Source organism: Nelumbo lutea, chromosome 1 (genome assembly GCF_056320005.1).
Source record: "Nelumbo lutea isolate HS-2025 chromosome 1, American lotus-T2T, whole genome shotgun sequence".
NCBI lineage: Eukaryota > Viridiplantae > Streptophyta > Magnoliopsida > Proteales > Nelumbonaceae > Nelumbo > Nelumbo lutea.
In genome coordinates, this window is record NC_142684.1 from 42755903 (window position 1) to 42775935 (window position 20033).

Sequence of the window (20033 nt, forward strand, 5' to 3'; positions counted from 1 at the left end):
GGCTATGAATGCCACCTTGCCGCCTACATCCTTTATGTGGCCTCCTGTTTCTTGTTCCCGGGGATACCAGATTACGGTCTCCACACCGTTTTGATTCCCTTAACTGTCCTTGTTGCCAGCGGGCATCCACTTCCATTGGCGTCGATGTTCCTTGGGTATTTGTACGAGCAGCAGGATGACACTGTTTAACAACTTAACAACCCCAGCTGCAGGAGGCATGTGAGCTTTATTTGTAAGCGATTTAAGCTCAATGTGAAGCCACAGAGCCTGCATTCTCTCCGTCTTCATGTCGCTACTCTCAATGGTGAGTAGGGGAAAGCGCTGGCTTCAGGCTAAGAGGGACAAAAGCTTCAAACTGAGTCGGATTAGAATGAAGTTGGCCTCTTTGGACAGCTACATGTGGAGGCCATATGCTCAGACAGTGCACCACTCTGTGTCGTTCTGCATCAGTGTGCCTATCTTTGAAGGTGGAGATAATCAGTATGCTCTCGATATGGGAAGTGCTACTACGAGTATGGCACAGTCGATCCTGTGGCCTAGTGTTATCGGCTATTTAGATCACTCAGGTGAGGCACAACTCTTTGTGTACCGTCCGGATCAGGTGCTCCAGCAATCTGGGTATGACGACATGGGCGCCCAATTTTTTAGGTCCGGCATCACAACCATGCTTTCCTTGGGTGTGCTCGGTTTCCAGTGGCTGGGTATGGCAGGGTACAGGTGTGCAGGTCTCTCTACTTGTCATTATCTCTGCACATTGTTCGGGGGGTTCCAGGAGCTACTGTGGACGAACCCCCATCTGCGTCATGTGTCAACCCCTCCTGAAGGTCACGCTGCTAGATAGAGGGAGTGGAGTTATTGTTCGCCCTGGTCTGTCGAAGAGGTCGCCGTCCAAGCATACCGGGAAATGGTCGGCTGCCGATGATGGGGAATGTAGCCATCCCCCTCCAATGAAGAGGGATAGGTCTGCGAGAGTGCCCCATTCTTTTCATTCAGATAGGCCGCCAGAACCTTTGCTTGCGGCTTCATCGTAGGTTCGTGAGGGTGGCCAGGGGTCTCCGGCCTTGACTGCTGTGGGTGGGACTATGGCGGCCATAAAGTTTATAGGGATGCCGATCACGGTGGGTGCCATTGTCTGTTTCTCTAGCAGGTGGATGAAGAGGAAGGCCCCCCTCGCCCCAAGTGAGGTCCTGGGGGTGATGATTCAGTAGGTTTTTCTTAATTTGTGCTCTACCATTCCATTTTATGTTGTGTTGGACAAAAAATTGTGCTAATTTTGTTTGCCCTTTCCTTTTTCGTAGTTTGTAGAGAGCAAAGGCATTCGTGTGGACACGGAGGCTCGAGTGGTGTCTCCGGAGCAAGTGACAGAGGCTCTGGTCACCTCCTCTGTCGAGGCGGGTTTGGTGAGCACTTAAGTGCATGTTTTAAATTTTAATTTGTTATTGTTGTTGTTAGTATATTGATACGCTCAAGTTATCTAACAAGAGGGAGAAGGATCTAGAATAAGGAGAAGAGAGAGAGAGAGAGAGTTTGTTTGTAGAAAAGCCAATGCCAACTCCATTCATTCCGGCTATATTTATAGCCTTATGGTGCTACAAACTGGGAGTAGAAATAGGAACTACTACCCCTTAATCTTAGGAGCTTATCAACAAAAAAACAGAATGCACTTATCTAGGAAACAGAATGCACTTATCTAGGAACAGAAATTGAAGACTTATCTAATGCACTTATCTAGGAAACAGAATGCACTTATCTAGGAGCAGAATTGAAGACTTATCTATTCTAACAGAATTAAAACTGAATGGATAAGGCTTATCCCAATTAAGAGCTAACATGACCGGGTCTTCTGCTGCTATCCACTTTGATCGGGTCTTCGGTTGCTGCATGCATGCACGTATCATTCTCCTCCCCCCTGAAGGATCCTTGTCCGCAAGGAAGTCGGGATAAGCTTTTCTGAAGCGCCATTCATTCTCCCAGGTTGCATCCTCAGCTGGCGCCCCAATCCATTTGACCAAGACTTCGGATTTTGGGCGGTATTTGCCCTTGTGAATAATACGGCGATCCAGGATTGCTTCCGGTTGGGGTAGGATGGTCGAAGTATCCGAGATTGGAGGAAGCTGAGTGGAAGTAGGGGTGATGGGTCCCAAGTGCTTCCGCAACAAACTAACATGAAACACATTGTGGATTTGAGAGCCGGGGGGCAAGGCTAAGCGGTAGGCTACTGGACCAATCTTCTCAATGATTGGATACGGCCCAAAATAACGTGGGGCGAGCTTCATGGAATGCCGAAACGCCACCGAGGTCTGCCGGTAAGGCTGTAGCTTCACATACACGAAGTCACCTGCTACGAACGAGACTTCTCATCAGTGCTGGTCCACTTGACATTTCATCCGGTTCCGGGCTACCTGGAGGTTATGTTGTAGCTCGCATAGGATGATGTCCCAGTCACACAAGTATTCGTCAACTGCCCCTACTCGAGCTGTACCCGGTACATAGGTCAGGAGACTAGGGGGTGGGATTCCGTAGACTGCTTCGAAGGGTGTCATTTTGGTGGAAGAGTGAGTGGAGGTGTTGTAGCTGTATTCTGCCCAAGGAACCCACTCTACCCATTTTCGCGGCTGGTCACCTGCAAAGCACCGTAGATATTGCTCCAACGTTCGGTTAACAACTTCGGTTTGCCCATCGGTTGGGGGGTGGTAACTGGAGCTCATACACAATTTCATCCCATGCATCTGAAAAAGTGTCTGCCAGAATGAGCTGATGAATACCTTGTCACGGTCGCTAACAATGGATGTTGGTACTCCGTGTAGGCGGACAACGTTGGCAACAAATGCCTTCGCGACTGTGGTGGCAGTGAATGGGTGTTTTAAGGGAATGAAGTGGGCATATTTTTTCAACCGATCCACAATTACCATGATAACCGTGTACCCATTGGAGGAAGGCAATCCTTCGATGAAGTCCATGGAAATGTCTGTCCACATTTGAGTAGGAATTGGTAATGGCTGAAGCAATCCCGTTGGTCTCATGCAATCTGTTTTGAAGCGCTGACATACGTCACATTGTTGCAAGAACTCCTTCACCGTCCAACGCATGTGGGGCCAAAGGAAGCTATGCTTGATGCGAGAGAGGGTCTTATGAAACCCAAAGTGTCCCCCTACAGGGGATGAGTGGCAGTCCGCCACCACCTTTGAAATCAAGGTGGAGGTGGGGCTCAAATAAATCTTGTCCCCCTTGAACCATACCCCATCCCGTTGAAGCAACTTGTGGGAGGGTCGCTTTTTCATCAATTCCTCATAAAAGGTGTCTTGTTTGACCTCTTCTTGTAGCATCGGCCACCAGTCTGCGTGTGGTATAGAGATGGAAAGAAACTGAAATTCAGCCATACGTGACAAGGAATCCGCACCTTGGTTCTCAGCCCCTTTTTTATACTCGATCTCATAGTCATAGCCCAGTATCTTTGGCAGCCACCGCGTTTGTGTCGGTGTGGTTATCCTCTGCTCGAGTAAATATTTAAGACTTTTTTGGTCGGTGCGGACTGTGAATGGTTTCCCAAGCAGATATGGGCGCCATTTCTTAACGGCTTTGACAATAGCTAACATCTCCTTATCATAGGTGGATAATGCCAAGGCTGAACCTTTCAATGCTTCACTGAAGTAGGCCACCGGTCGGTTTTGCTGGATGAGGATGGCGCCAATCCCGGTTCCACTCGCATCGCATTCAATCACAAACCGTTGGGAGAAATCTGGTAGATGTAGGATTGGCGGTGAAGTGAGTGCCTTCTCCAATTGCTGAAAGGCCAACTCTACTGCCTCGTTCCATTGAAATCCCCCTTTGGTCAACAGTTGGGTTAAGGGAGCTGCAATGCTTCCGAAGTCGCGGATGAACTTCCGGTAATATCCTGCTAACCCGAGGAAGCCACAGACCCCCTTTGCTGATGTCGGTGTAGGCCATGCGAGAACAGCTTGTATTTTGGCTGGATCAATGGACACGCCTTGTTCTGAAATCACATGACCCAAGTACTCGACCTGCGAAACCCCAAATTGACATTTTGACATTTTTGCAAATAATTTGTTAGAGGATAATACAGTTAGAACAACTCTCAAATGAGATAGGTGGTCTTCCCATGATTTAGAATAAACCAGAATGTCGTCGAAGAAGACCAAAATAAATTTCCGGAGGTATGGGCGGAAGAGGTCGTTCATGAGGCTTTGAAAAGTTGCAGGTGCATTCGTCAAGCCGAACGGCATCACTAAGAACTCGTAATGCCCTTCATGCGTTCGGAAAGCCGTTTTAGGAACGTCTTCTTCTTGCACTCGAATCTGATGGTATCCCGACCGTAGATCTAGTTTGGAGTAAAATTTGGTGCCGTAGAGCTCATCTAATAATTCATCAATCACGGGAATGGGATACTTGTTTTTAATAGTGATTTCGTTCAGTGCTCGGTAATCCACGCAAAACCGCCAAGCTCCATCAGCCTTCTTCACTAGCAAAACCGGCGATGAGAATGGGCTATTGCTTGGTCTTATCAGCCCTGTCTGCAAAAGCTCCTTCACCATCTTCTCTATTTCGGTCTTCTGGTAATACGGGTATCGATATGGCCTCACACTCACCGGTCCTTTGTCGGGAAGCAGTGCAATCCGGTGGTCATGTGGTCGTTTAGGAGGCAGGCTTGTGGGCGGCTCAAACACATGGGAAAATTTGGTGAGAAGGTGGTCCATCTCGGGTGGAAAAAAACCTGGTTGGCCGCTGCTATGTGAAGGAACTATTTGAAAAAAAAATCCCGTACCTTGTAACCATTGCATTCCTTGTTGGTTAAGGCTTCGATGCTGGCTCGTCCCAATCCTTGGAAGGTGCAAGAGAGTCCCTCCTTTTTGAACGTCAAGGTTAGTTGTTTGTAATCCATCTCGACGGGTCCAAGCGTCTCTAGCCACTGTACTCCCAACACCAACTGGCATGCTGCGACGGGAAGAACATGATAGTCAGCGGTAATGGGGTGTCCTTGAATGGCGAGGGTGAGAGATCGGCACTGCCCCATACACTCGATCTTTTCACGGTTGGCCACCATAACTTGAAATTTCTTGTCTCGGTTCACTGGCAACCCGAACTTGGAGACGATGGCTTGGTCAACGAAGTTGTGGGTGTTGCCGCCATCAATTAATACGGTCACGTTCTTGTTTTTCAGTTTCCCAAGAACACGTATGGTTTGCGGGTGCTCAGCTCCTGCAATAGCATGGTAGGAGATTTCAGGGATGGATTCTTGGTTTTCCTCCTCTGATTCGACAGTCTCTGCGTCCGTCGGTTCCGGATCCTCAATCATGAACAGTTGTGGACGTGCACAACGGTGGCCGGAGGTGAACTTCTCATCACAGTAGTAACACAGCCCCTTCTCACGACGTTCTCGTGCCTCCTGGTTGGTGAGTCGCCGGAATGTTGAGGAAGGAGCACTGGAAACCTGGTTCGCGCGCGAGCTTGGTGGAGGCCCAAGTACACCGGCCATGGGGTTGGGCGACGCCTTCTGGGTTGTCATGGCTGATGGGGATCGAATCGGTTGGCTAGCTCTCCCATGTAAGTGATTTCGTTCCTCAATTAACCGGGCCACTCCCATCGCCTCTATCAAAGTTCGAGGCTGCTTGATCTTCACATCTAAACGAACGTCATCACGAAGTCCTGCAATGAAACAGCCAATGAGAAAGCTCTCAGGCAGGCCATCAACTTGGTGAGAGAGCCTCTCGAAGGCTTCTTGATAAGCCGTCACAGTGGTGGTTTGCTTTAGGCGGGTTAATGCCTCTGATGGGTCCTCGTAGTCGGTGGGGCCGAACCGTTGTAACACCGCTTTGGAGAGTTCTTCCCATGTGAGCGGTCCGCGATGCTTGGTCAACCACCTGTGCCACTGTAAGGTGATGCCTTCCAAATGGAAGGAAGCTAGCTGCACCTGTTGGTCCGGAACAATATTTTGAAATTCAAAATACTGCTCCGCCTTGTAAATCCAACCGCTCGGATCATCCCCATTAAATTTTGGGAATGACAGCTTGACGTGTTGATGAGGGTGGTCATGGGTGGAGCTTGAACGGGAAGTATGGGGCTGTGAGGATTCTTCATGGGCGAAGGGGTTGGTCTCGGGAGTGGTATTGGGAGTGGTTCGTGAGGCTCGAAGGGCTTGGAGTTCAGTTAACACTGCTTGCAAGACAGTGTTCATTTGGTCGAAGCTCGACTCATGCCGTGCTAAGGTTTCATTGACCTTATTGCGGAACTCCGCGTTCGTCTTTCCACGGGTGTCCATGGTCGAACCGGCTCTGATACCAATGATACGCTCAAGTCATCTAACAAGAGGGAGAAGGATCTAGAATAAGGAGAAGAGAGAGAGAGAGAGTTTGTTTGTAGAAAAGCCAATGCCAACTCCATTCATTCCGGCTATATTTATAGCCTTATGGTGCTACAAACTGGGAGTAGAAATAGGAACTACTGCCCCTTAATCTTAGGAGCTTATCAACAAAAAAACAGAATGCACTTATTTAGGAAACAGAATGCACTTATCTAGGAACAGAAATTGAAGACTTATCTAATGCACTTATCTAGGAAACAGAATGCACTTATCTAGGAGCAGAATTGAAGACTTATCTATTCTAACAGAATTAAAACTGAATGGATAAGGCTTATCCCAATTAAGAGCTAACATGACCGGGTCTTCTGCTGCTATCCACTTTGACCGGGTCTTCGGCTGCTGCATGCATGCACGTATCATATATATTGTGAGAACTGATCATAAAACAATCCTTTGTTCTGAGGCAGGTTAACCACGATGGAGCTCAACCCGGCATGGATGTCTTGGGCGTCGATGGAGTGGATCAAAAGGTAGATCACAACTTTGTTTCATTACCTATTCAGTATGCGGCATATGGCCAATATCGTTAATCTGACTATTTGTATCTGGCTTTGTTGCAGGCACTCCTCTTTGAATATCCAGTTGAGGTGCCAAACACGCCTTTCTTCAGGCGATTGGCCGAGGAGTTGAGGGCAATGCAGCCCCCCCGCGTCGATTCCATAGTTGCTGAGGTTACCGTGGGTGACAACATAGTTTCTGTGGATTGGACCAATCAGCTAGCTGTGGACACGGGAGTGGCGACCGATTGTGCAGAATCCTCTAGTGCGGCCACTGGTGATGCTGAAGGTACCGAAGGTCTGGAGTGTGTGGTTCTTGTCGAGCCTCAGTCCCCTGTTGCAACTTTTGGCATCACCCGGGATGCTTCTACGTGAACTGGGGTAAATGACTCTGTGGGGCGTAAGGTCTTGGCTAAGGCAGAGCGTCACTCAGGGAATGAAGAGGTGGAGCCTGGCTTTGTCTTTCCCTTCGAGGAGTTGTCAAATGAAGAGGAGCTACTTGAGATACGGTGGGAGCTATTAGAATATTGCGACAATCACAATATCCCGTTGTTGCACTTCCCAGTGGTGGAGTCGGTGCTGGTTCAGGGCAAAGGCCTGCAGTAAACCATTTCCAGTGCAGTTTCCGAGTTCGCGTTGACTGCGATTCATGTGGGAGGCTGCATCCCGAGATTGTAGGTCATGCCCTTAACACTGTTGCTACCCTAATGAGTCGTGTGATGCGTCATCCGTCAGATGATTTGTCGTGGGCTGACTTTTCCTGCTGGTTGGAGGCATGTCGGGTGTTTTCATCGATGGATTTCTTCATGACCCAGATCGAGTAATTGGTTGTGATATTAGTGCATGCCTTTTGGAAAGCCAGCAGGGACATACCTCAGAATGACTTGTTCCGTTCCATGAAGGATGTTCGCTGGCGCTGGAAAATTGTTGAGGCAAGCACCGCTAGGGTCACGGACAAGCTCAAGGGTCTAAGGGAGGAGTGTGCGCAACAGGAGCGGATCCTTGATGATTATAAGGTGGAGTTGGAGAACCTGAAGAAATTTGAAGAGTCCAACCACGTGCTAGAGGCCATATCCACAATCCAGGAAAAGTGGGCCAAATGACCATTGCTTGTTTTTTTTGTTAGAGAGTACATAATTCAATTGTATTCGGTATTAATCAGGTCATATATTGTAGGGAGATTTTTGGCTTTCAGTGCTTTGATCACCAATTGCGTTGTGTTTTTGGTCCTCATGGTTCTTGTAAGGCTACTAGTGTGCTTATAGGACATATGTAGTGTGGCATTCGCTTAGGCTCAGCCCTTTGGCTGGACTCTATGAGCGATAATCTGTAATTCGGATATGTAGGAAACTTGATCGTGGTATGCTACTCTCGTGTTCATACTTGTCATGCAATAGAGATATAGTGGTGATCGTAAGTTAACGAATTCCTGGTCGGCTTTATCATAATTGAGGGCGAGAATAATGCCGCATTATCGCGGGTTATTTAGAGAGGCCAAGTGGTGTGGGATATCGCCTTATTGCAAACTATTGATGAGTTGTGCTAAGTTTGCCGCGGTCGTTAGTGCAAATGGCATATTATTGTCAATGTTTCATGGGTGAAATTCGGTCTCCCAGATTTTGCTAGGGGAGTGGGTATCTGTGTTTGTGAATTTCGGTGGAGGGGTTCATGCGTTCTGTCAATGGAGCCCCCCAATGATTTCATGGACGTGTGCCCTTCTTGTGTAGGAGTCATGCCAATCATCCTTGTATCGCTCTAGTTTTATCGTGAACTAGGCTCGATCATGATATAAGTAGGTAGCATAGGTAGGACTTTCATCGCAACTATGTTTGAAGGAACAAAGTGTTGTTTGCTAGCAGAGTTTTATTGTCGATGTAGAGACAGATGGGATTTATTTTCCATTAGTTCATCATGATTAGCTAGAGTGTTTGTATGAATTGAGTAGAAATCACCTCTGCCATCGATGAAGCCCCCCAATGGCCACATAGGGGTGTTGTTGTGCCTAGGTTCGCTAGAACTTTAGCTGTGCTTGGAGTTGCTAGGATTTTGTCTATGCCTAGGGTTGCTAGGACTTTGTCTATGATTGGGGTACCAGGGCTTTGTCTATGCCTGGGGTTGCCAGGACTTTGTTTGTGCTTGGGGTTGCTAGGGCTTTGTCTGTGCTTAGGGTTGCTAGGGCTTTGTCTGTGCTTGGGTTGTCGGGGCTTACTGATGTGCCCGGGGTGTCCAGGGCTTTGTCTATGCCTGGGGTTGCCAGGACTTTGTTTGTGCTTGGGGTTGCTAGGGCTTTGTCTGTGCCTAGGGTTGCTAGGGCTTTGTCTGTGCTTGGGTTGTCGGGGCTTACTGATGTGCCCGGGGTGTCCAGGGCTTTGTTTGTGCTTGGTATGCTAGGGCTTACTGAGATGCCCGGGGTGTCTAGGGCTTTGTATGTGTGCTTGAGGTGCTAGTGCTTACTGAGGTGCCTAGGGTGTCCAAGGCTTTATATGTGTGCCTAGGGTGCCGGGGCTTACTGAGGTGCCTGGGGTGCCAGGGCTTAGTAGAGTGCCTAGGGTGTCCGAGGCTTTGTAGTGTGCCTGGGGTGCCAGGGCTTAGTAGAGTGTCTGGGGTGTCTGGGGCTTTGTAGTGTGCCTAGGGTGCCGGGGCTTACTGAAGTGCCCGAGGTGTCCAGGGCTTTGTAAGTACAACGAAACTGCTTATATGGCTATAAGTAAGATATGTATTTAAGCAAATAAAAGATTGATCATTCATTTTGTCACAAATTATGGTTATTAACAAGACATGTATATGAGCAGATAAAGGAATAATTCCTTTTATTACAGATGCCTATATTCTTAGTTGAAGGGTATGGCAACTTTATCGTAATGATAATGCTAGACTTTATCACAAGCAAATAGTCGAAAGAGATCATGTAAAACATAGTAGATTTATTCATAAAACATGTACATTAGCTTGTGTAGGTATAGAAGTATACAACTAATCAAAGTAAGGTTTCAACTAGTAACCATTTATGGTTTCATCATCTTCACCAGTATCTATAGTTTTTAGTACATAGTAGCCCGAGTGGTGGGCTTCTTTTATCAAATAGGGCCCTTCCCATGTTGGTGCGAACTTTCCTTCAGATTTGCCTTGTCTAACATTGAGAGTTGTCTTCAATACTTTATCCTCTTCTTTGAAGCTTCTAGGCCTTAAGTGTCTATTGAAGTTGTTAGCTAGGGCCTGTTTGTATTTTCTTTGCTTCTGCAAAGATGCATCTCTAATTTCATCTACCACTTCAAGTTTGTCTGTAAGTAAGGCATCTAAGTCTTCTGGCCTTATCTTCTTACCCATTGCGAAGGCTTTCCTGGTGGATACAACTTTTATCTCAGCCGGGAGTACTACTTCTTGACTGTAGACTAAGGAGTAGGGTATCGCATGTGTGCGTTTTCTAATAGAGGTGCGATAAGCCGAAAGTGTTTCTGATAGTTTATCTGCTCAATCCCTTTGATTATCGGCCACTGTTTTGCTCAACATTCTTAGTAGTGTCTTGTTTGTGGCCTCTACCTAACCGTTGCCCTGGGGGTAATATGTTGTAGATATTCCTAATCTCGCCCCATACTTCCCTAGGAGGTCATAGACTTCCTGGTTTTTGATGGACATGCCATTATCGGTCAGTATCCGCATTGGTACCCTGAATCTATGGACTATGTTTTATCGCAAGAAGTTTGCTGTGTTGGCTACACAGATCCGTCATAACAGAATGGCTTCTGCCCACTTGGTGAAGTAGTCTATGGCTACAATGATGAAATAGTACCCCTAGAGGGTGGGTGTATCTTTCTGATGAGGTCTACCCCCTATGTGTGAAAGGGCCAGGGTGTGATGATTGGATGTAGGCTGTTGGCAGGCTTGTGGATTCTTTCATCGCGGATTTGGCACTTGTCAACATCGGTGCACATTTCACTATGTATCTTCCATCATAGTCAGCCAATAGAAACTAAGGTGTAGGATGTGGTCATGTAGGGCAACCTGGCCTTGGTGGGCTACAGGTTCAGAGCTATGGGCTACTTCTAATACGTCATCAATCTCCTCATCGGCTAAGCATCGCAGAGGTTTTCCTGCTTGTGATTTCATGTACACCACCCCATCTTGGAGGTAGAACCTCTTGACCTTGGATAATAGCTTCCTCCGCAACTGGATATCGATGGGGAGTGTGTTCCAACAGGTACTCTATGTACATCCTCCTCCAGTCCTCATCGCAGACTATTAAGCATCCTCTGATGTCTGTTTGTAGGGCACATTTATCACATTCTCTTTGTACCTTAGTAAAGTCCCACTACATTGCAAGCTAGTAATACCCTAACCGTTGTAGTTTACGGAATAGGGTACTTGTGACATCACCGCAATTGGCCTTCTGAACTTCGTCTAACACCACTTCTGCCTTTGGTTTGCTTAGGCACCTTGTCCTTACACCATCTGATTCATTGTGATATAGCACCCCATTGAACAATTGGAACTTTGCAATTAGCCTAATGTCTTGCATCCCTATGGCTTGCCCTTTTAGCTTCTGTATTACTTCATACCTCCAATCGTCTGCTGCTATTTGTTCCTCATCTTCCACTTGGTCTCTTAGGGTAAAAGTTGATTGTTTGTCGACTGATTGGATGGTAATCCATATTGGCTCTAGATTGGCTTGAATCTTCGACCCTAAGGCTGCTAGTGCATCAACGAACCTATTTTTAGCTCTGTTCTAATGTTTGAAGTCTACATCCAGGTTACGAACTAGCTTTTGGATCAGGGTCCTATATGGTAGGATGGTTATCTCCTTCACTGTCATGCTTCCATCAATTTGTCCGATCACCAGCTTGGCGTCACCAATTACCTTTATCTTTTTTGCGTTGGCTTCTATGGCTTTTATCAGGCGGATGACCAATGCTTTGTACTCTGCTATATTGTGGGAATAGGGGAATTGAAGCTTAAATGAGTAAGCAAAGGTTTGTCCATCGGGGGAAGTTAAGGTTACTCCAATGCCAGCCGAAGTGTTCGTGCTGCTCCCATCGAAGGATAGGGTTCACTCTCTATTTTCAGCTAGTGCAATCATAGGTATGTCTCCAAGAACCTCTTCTGATATGGGAAAGTCAAAGCTTGATGGGAAAGTGGCCAATAGGCCTGTTGCTACCTGGCACTTAATGGCTTTAGGCCGTGTATACTCTATCACATACTCATTGAGTTGCATCATCCACTTAACGATTCTACCAAAGAGAGGAGCCTCACGTTTTGCCCTAGGATGTAGTGCCTAAATTTTTGTATAGAAAAAACCAAGGTCAGGCACTATTGCTCAATATGGGAATAGTTCCTTTCCGTCAGTTTCAAAGTTCTACTGGCGTAGTAGATGGGGAGTCCACTTTGCCCCTATCTTCCTATGCTAGTAGGAATCCTATGGCTTCTAATTCTGTTGCGATGTATATTCTGAACTCTGGCCCATCTTTGGGCGGTGACATCGTCGATGCCTTAGCTAGTGTTGCCTTTAATTACTCAAAGGTAATTTGATGCTCCTGAGCCCATCTAAATTTTACAGATTTCTTGACTAATTTCATCAATGGCAGAGCTGCATGTGCGAGGCGGGGGATAAACCTTCTTAAGTACGCGACCTTTCCTAGGAAAGTTTTCAGCTGGGACTCATTCACTAGTGGCGGAAGATCTAAGATGGATCTAACCTTACTTTCATCCGGATATATCCCAGACTGATCTACCTGATATTCTAGGAACTTTTCAGACTGTACTCCAAATGCGCAGTTTAGTGGGTTCAATCTTAACTTGAATTCTCAGCATCTCGCGAACACTTTTCTCAAAACTTCTGAATGTTGTTCTCTTCTTCTACCCTTGACAACTATGTCATCCACGTAACACTTTATTTACTTGTGAACCATGTCACGGAAAACACTTGCCATCGCTCTCTGATATGTGGCTCCAACATTCTTCAAGCCAAAGGGCATCATCTTGTAATAGAAGTTCCTTATGGGTATCCTGAAGGCTGTGTGGGGTGCATCTGCGGGGTCCATGAAAATTTGGTTGTACCCACTATAGGCATCTAGGGAGGAGAAAAGCTCATGTCCCACTATTGAGCCTATCAACAACTCCATGTTGGAAAGGGGGAATTCATCTTTTGGATAGACCCTGTTCAGGTCCCTAAAATCGATGCAACATCTGCGACAAGGTGAAGTTTGTACTTGGGTGTTTGACTATTGTTGAGGGACTAGGTGGGAAAGGTACTAACATCAGTTGCCCGTTCTTCTTCTTTACTGGAACTACAATAGTGAGCCACTAAGGGTGAGCTAATGAAGCCTACTTTCAAGAGTCGTTCTACTTCCTCTTTGATCCTTAGAGTTATTTCCAGCTTAAAGATCCTTTACGGTTGCTTCATTGGCTTAAATTTTGGGTCTATGCATAAAGAATGACGGACAAGCTCTAAATCGAGTTCTGGCATCTGGTCATATGACCAGGCGAATACATCTTGAAATTCTGTGAGAGAAACGCGGGTCAGACTAGTTTTGGGCTCTAAAGTTTTAGTGATAAGGATGTCTCCTTACCTTTTAGAAGTGTGATGAGTTTCCCTTTGTCTTTGGCTGCTGGCCTGGTGGATATGTATAAAGGTCTTTTATCTATTTCGTCAGTTGCTAGGTTAATCTCTTCTAATGGTTCCACAACCGTGTCGATGGAATCCGTCATGCACCTCGGAGGCGCTCTGACTTCATCGCAGTATTCCAGTGCATTTTCTTTCAATTCTTGAAGTTGTCCAAGTTGTTATTTGGTTTGAATTTTGGATAATTCATGTCTATATAGCTCTACGATTTTAATGTTGTACCTTTGTGCCATGTTCAGTAGTTGGATTTTTGCATGATGGTAAGATCGTAGCGACATCAGTTTGCAATGTGGTGAAATGGTACTAGTTAAGACATTACTTAGAGTCTTCCGTTAGAGAAATGCAAGAAAAATTTTTGAAGAAAAAAAGACATATTTGATTTGGAAAATATAAATTAAGTTTTGAATCTTCTTTTGAAAAAAATTAAACTTTATTTTTGTAATACAAGCTGCAATAAGGCTACGTGAAATAAATTGTAAAATCATACCTCAGGTATTGCTTTCTTAGCTACAGGTGGTTCGTCATCCTCATTGTCCTCGACGATGATGTAGTATTCCTTCCCGTCATCCCCTATCATCCGGACGCATCTGCTTCTCTTCCGATGTTCCGTTGTTCCTATGGGTTTGTTCTCAAGTGGGTGCGACATCTTTATTCCCTCGACTTTGGCTATCATTGTTTCGTCGTCTTCTGTTAAATTCGTGAAGTAGATGGGGTCTTGGAGGTGCATCTTGGACTTATCGAACAGGGCCCTAGTGGCTGGGATCCTTATCGATCTCCCTCGGTATCTGCCATTGATGCATTGGTGGTATGTTGAAGGGACGAGGGCAAGGTCATTGATCAGTGGACGTCTCAAGAGGGCGTGATAGTAGGTTCTTCTCAGGATTATTTGGAACTCTTGCATTATGGTAAAATGGCCTACTCACAGCCTACAGCTCGATGGACCCTTCGGTGATAGATGGGTTCCCGTTGAAGTTTGTTATCTCTAAAGGAAATCCTTTGATATCCTCTTTTCGAAAGTTTATTAATTCTAGTGTATGGACAGAAATGAGGTTAACAGAGCTTCCTGGGTCGACCATCGATCTTCTCATGTCAAAACCTCCTATCTTCTCCATGATATCTATGGGTCTATTGTGATGAGGGTCAGCGGCCAACATGTCCTCCATTGTAAACTCGATACTGCTACGGTCGTGGTTGTACAGTTGCAGGGGGTGCCGGAATACTTCGGTCAGTGCCCTGATGACCAACTCCTGTATTGTTGTGTTGGCTCCTTGTTTGGTGAAGAACTATCATAGCTCTTCACTTTTCTCCAGTCTTTCTATCAGAGCGTCAGCCTGGTACTGTCCGGACGCCCTTACCATGTTGATGCTGCCTCCTTGGGTATGGGCCGGGAGGGGTTGACTTCCATGCGAGCTTGGTCTTTCTTTACAAACTACTCTAATTTTACTTTCTATGCGAATATCCTTCTCAAGGTGAAACAGTCCATTAGGTCATGGTGAGGCGTTTGATGGTAGTTGAACCACCTACCTCCGCGCTTGTCTTTCTTTGGGTCTACTCCAAGCAGTGGTGGCGAAAGGCTGATGACCCTGTCCTCCACCAACTTATTCATAATCATGATCACCTCCTCCCTTGTGCAGGGGAATGGAGGGGGTGGTGGTGGGATTCCCCTCCTCTGGGTATTGTCTCACTAGTATGGCCCTTGTCTAGCTCCTTTGTTATTCCTGGGCTTCCTGTCAATCACGTACGCCTCGTTTCTGTTGTAAGGGAAAGTGTCTTTGACAGTTCACATTGTTCGCTCTACGCATCTTCAGAGCTGGATGAAGGTTTCGACTTCGCTATTTTCGATGCCGATTCTGTAGGTAGGGCGCATACCTTGGACGCATTGCTCAACAAAACTTCTTTCGGTGGCATGCTCATCAAAATCATAATGTATAAGTTTCCGGAACCTCATGACATATGCCAAGAGGACTTCTCCTGATCCTTGCTCTACATTCCGTAGACCATTGTCAACTTCCTTTCTAAGGTGAACCATTTGGATAAGAAGTTCTTGGCTAGCTTGCCCCACAAATCAATTCTCCTAGGGGTGAGGCTTACGAACCATGTATATGTTGGGGCAGTCAACGACTTCGAGAACTCTTGTACTTTTAAATCCCCATCGAGAGCGAAGGAGCTGAGGATGTCCTCGAACTTGTTGATGTGTTCCTATGGGCTACCTCTTTGGCTGTCATACTGTGGCCACTATTGAGGAGGGGTGTACCCAGCAGGGTAAGATTTATATACAATATGGTCGGAATAAGGTTTTTGTAAGGCTACCGAATCTTGGGCCCAATTGCGACTTTCAACCACTGGTCCTTGAACGTACTCCCTTAACTCGTCTCTACTAAGAGGGGTCTCCGATACTGGGTCGGCATAGGGGAAAGCACAAAACTAGTGAGCAGGCATGAAGCCTGCTTAGGTTGGGGTCAGATTGGCCCTATGAAGGTTTTCCGAGACAACGGGCATGGCGTTGCTGGCATGGCGACTAGGGTTAGGGTTGGAATTCGGGACACCAGGGATAGTGGCAGCGGGAGTCTATTCAGCTTGGGCTGAACAGTTGAGCAGGATCTGGAGGTCACTCCTTGTTTCTTCCATGTTCTGCTCAAGTTTCCTAAATTGTTCTTCGAAGAGCGCTTCAAACTGGTAGATCTTGTTTGACAAGATCTCGATATCAACCTAGATGAGTGTTTCCATCTCCTGCTGGTTTTCGACTCCAGGGTTAGTGTTTTCCTGGATGTTGCTCTGCTCCTCAGGGATGGTGGTAAGGTTGATTCGTCTTGAGGCCATTCTTCATGATCAAAGACGAAACCAAAGATTCTACTATAGGATGGGGATGTAGGGCTAGGTTGGGGAGAGGTCTCTTTCAAAGACAAAGAGAAGCCTCGAGAGCGAGGAAAATTGAAGGTCTTTAGGTAAAATCTTTAGAAAATGAGAGGGTCGTGGATACTCAAGAGTATCAGTAACAAATGCTTAAGATTAGATGAGTTCTAATATGAGGAGGATCTCTATTTATAGAGGAGGTCCCCAGATCCTAAAAGGTAGGAGATTAAGATATTTGCTCTGTATCGGGGAAGGGAATATTTGATTTGCTATCAATCATTGGGTTTGCTACTGAGGTATCGTCCCTGTTTCATGAGGATCTATCAAGGATTGGCTTTCCTTACCCTTGAGATTCCAAATTACTCACATGTGTTACTACCTTTTTGCGCGTCGTAACTAATCCTATGTGGCAACAGTAACATCATCATTTAGTGGTCGTACTTCATCAATTCTACGTAGTGGCTTGCAAAGTCCTTTGCTGTCTGGGGTTCGTGTGTGTTTGTGCACATGTGGGCCTCGCCGCGGGCTCGGCCTATTATCCTTTCTATCTTCTATCCAAAGTGGGCTTGTAGGTTGTGAGTTCATTGCACGTTGTAGCGGGTGTGGCTTCATCGCACACTTAGGTGTGTTTATGTCTCTTGGACAGGTCTTTCTAAGGCTAATTTAGGTATGGCTGTTAACTGAACTTGGTTAGTCATGGGTTTATTGCAACTATTCTTAATGTTTTGTGTGCTCATCGCAAAGGTGGCAGTGTACCGCAAGTTCATCGCAGCATGGGAGTTGATTGCAAGCTGCTCGTAAGTGCTTCTGTGGTATCACTCTTGGTGTCTAAGTGTTCTTTGAGGGTTTGGGTGAGTTGTACATACCTACATCCCGCTTGTGCAGTTGTTGGTCTCCCTCTGGATGTTGGGCAATAGAATACCCCAAGTCAGTTGCTCGAGCATGCCCTTAGTTTTCAGAGTGTCCTCTAGCTGGATACTCCAACTCGGCCTATACACTTCGGCCCCCTACTTTGCCAAACCCGAAGGGAGGACCTGAAGTCTTCCTTGCTGCATGGACCACGACCAATGTGCAGCAAAGAACTATCAGAGTCGACATCCGCCACGTCTCCCTCAACCAGCCTCGACTTCTTATGCAACCAAAGGTTCACAAACTCTAGGTGGCACTACTACTGAGCCACCCTGCTCTACGCAACAACCTACATGCTTCTCGTTCTCTCCTCCTCATCAACGACCGCCATATTTACTAAAGAGAACAAGTCAGTTAAAGATGAAGAAATGAAACAAGAAGAAAGACACTTACAAAAGCAAGGATAGACCAATTTGGGGCTCCATCAACCCAGCATCGATCAACATGGAGAACGATGTGTACTCCTACACATCTACCCTCCCTATCTGCCTGATGGCCACTAACTCATCCCTGGATAGCTCGGCCTTAGTCAGCACTATTAGACAGTTTTGTATGCCCTTAGCTTCAATCAAAATGATGTACTTTATGAGTTTATTGTAAATAAATAAAAGTGCATATTTGATTCATGTTCCCTTGGTATGTTTCTGTGTAATACCCTTAAACTGGACTTTTAATGAGACTCGGGTTAGTTTAGAATGTTCACAGCCAGTGGGTCAGTCTGGGGAGACCTATCCTGACAAGGCTAAGGCTGACACTGTGGTGCCACCTAGTCAGTTGGGGTGGTTTGTCTTAGCTACCGGGGTGAGACCCTAGGCACATATAGTGTAGGATTAATTGAATCTTTGAACTGGACCAGATTTCTAGTATTGCCCTGGACCTTGGAGATTGATGGGCAAAACTGGAAAGTTACACCCGACCCCTAGACTCGATTATGATACTACACTAGGTGTCGGATTGGGCTATCTTTGATGTACCAATCAGTGAGATCCTTAGCGGGGGTCATAACCTGGGTATGTTGGGACAGTCTGAGAATTCATCTGAGTGGGTGATCATAGTGACAGGATCAGCCCCTTTGTCGGACAAAGGTAATGATCGGGGATGCACTCTCACTGATGGAAACCAAGACTGCCGGCAGCCGATTTCAATCGTTGAGATTTGTTTTGCAAAATGTATTTTATATGAGATATAAAAGTATATAAATTATGGTTTCGAAATGATTTGCAAAAGGTTTTAATTCTTGGGAATTATATAAGAGAGAGTGCAACACTATTCCTTGCAGCCGAGGGAGAGGTCCTCTCTTGTCGGGCAGTGTATGATCATTATGGGCTGAGAGGTTAAGTGTAAGACCATTGAGGATAATACCTGATGGGCTAATCTTGCATCTGCCCACAGTCCCTGGGTGTTACAAGGTGGCTTGGCCTAGGACCACTAAGGGTAAGTGTTGGGCCCATAGAGCTCATCTGATGGGTTTTAGGGGGTGCACTGTCCATAACAGTGTATTCGGTCAGGCCTTGTAACAAAGGCTGGGCTGAACCCATGTGGCTGATGTGTAGATCAATGTTTGGGTCCAATGCCATAAAAGGAAGCCCAACTGGGTAGCAGTTTGGAAGGCTAAATGAATACATAACCTTAAATGGGCCTTAAGCCCATTTCGAACTGGGCTAATTTGATTAGTCACTTAAGGGGCGAATTATGAGATGGAACAGCTGATAGGATTGGGCCCACATCCTATCCACTTAGAGAGTCCAAGATCTAAATAAAATTTAGATCTTGAAACTTCCTAATTAGATTAGGAGATGGCTGATCTAATTTGCAGATAAGATAAGGCTCATCCCTTATCTTAAAGGGACTTCTAATCCATATATGATTTGGGTTAGCAACTCCTAATGGGATTAGCAGCTGATCCCTTTAAGTCTATAAAAGGAAGAGGGGGCGGCAGCCTTTAGACACACAACATAATCACAAGCAAGCAACAGATAGTCTTGTCTTCAGAGCTAAAATCACAGAAGAGAGAATTTTGCACCCTGCAAATACTCTCTTGCTGCCTCCTTCCTACAGCTGCCGCCTACAGCAGTTCAATCTCCAGTTCTTGGGAGAAATCAAGATTGGATCTTGATTCCAATCTTTTGGAGAAAAGATTGGTGGGAGTTGTATTCACAAGCCATCCAGGTGATTCTTGAGAACGATCAAGTTCTTTTGGAAGAACACTGTTGATTCTGCTCCACCCTGCACTGCGCCATCTTCAGTGGGAGCAGATTTTGGATCCTTCCTTGGGCGTGAACACCTCCATTGAGAGATATTATTTCTCTGTACAGGTATTATCTCTCCCTACTCCTTTTGGTTCAGACCTGGTTCAGTTTATGGTTCATGAATGATCTTTGAAAATATGATTTTCTAAATGGGGAATTCGATTCCTAGTTGAAGGAAGAGAAAAATTTTTGAAATTCGCCCCCTTATTCTACAATCTTTGGGCGTCCATGTGATGGATTTCCTATTATCCCTTCAGTGGTATCAGAGCCATGGTTCAAATCTTGAACCATTCTGTTTCAAATCTGAACCTGCGCAGGTATGGGTTTTGGGAAATTTGTTCCCAAAACAGATGCAATTAATCTGAAATTATTTTTAAATAAATCTGATTATTATTTAGAATAGTTCTTTATAATTTTCTTGATTTATGGACTGTTCGTACAAGAGGAGATCGAATTCTTGGTTTACGCAGGGAGAACTACAAGATTTGTAGTTTATTGAATTTATTTATTACATTTGGTCTATAAATATA

The 20033-nt window shown here is 45.9% G+C and overlaps 1 protein-coding gene across 1 annotated transcript; it reads left to right on the forward strand.

Annotated features, from left to right (window-relative positions):
• Positions 1–263: 263 nt before the first annotated feature.
• On the forward strand, positions 264–8244 carry LOC148874418 (uncharacterized). The gene is made up of 4 exons (XM_088965618.1): positions 264–1204; positions 1299–1400; positions 6787–6849; positions 6940–8244. The coding sequence occupies exons 3-4, from the start codon at positions 6814–6816 to the stop codon at positions 7249–7251; spliced, it is 348 nt and encodes a 115-aa protein (XP_088821744.1). The 5' UTR covers positions 264–1204; positions 1299–1400; positions 6787–6813; the 3' UTR covers positions 7252–8244.
• Positions 8245–20033: the final 11789 nt, after the last annotated feature.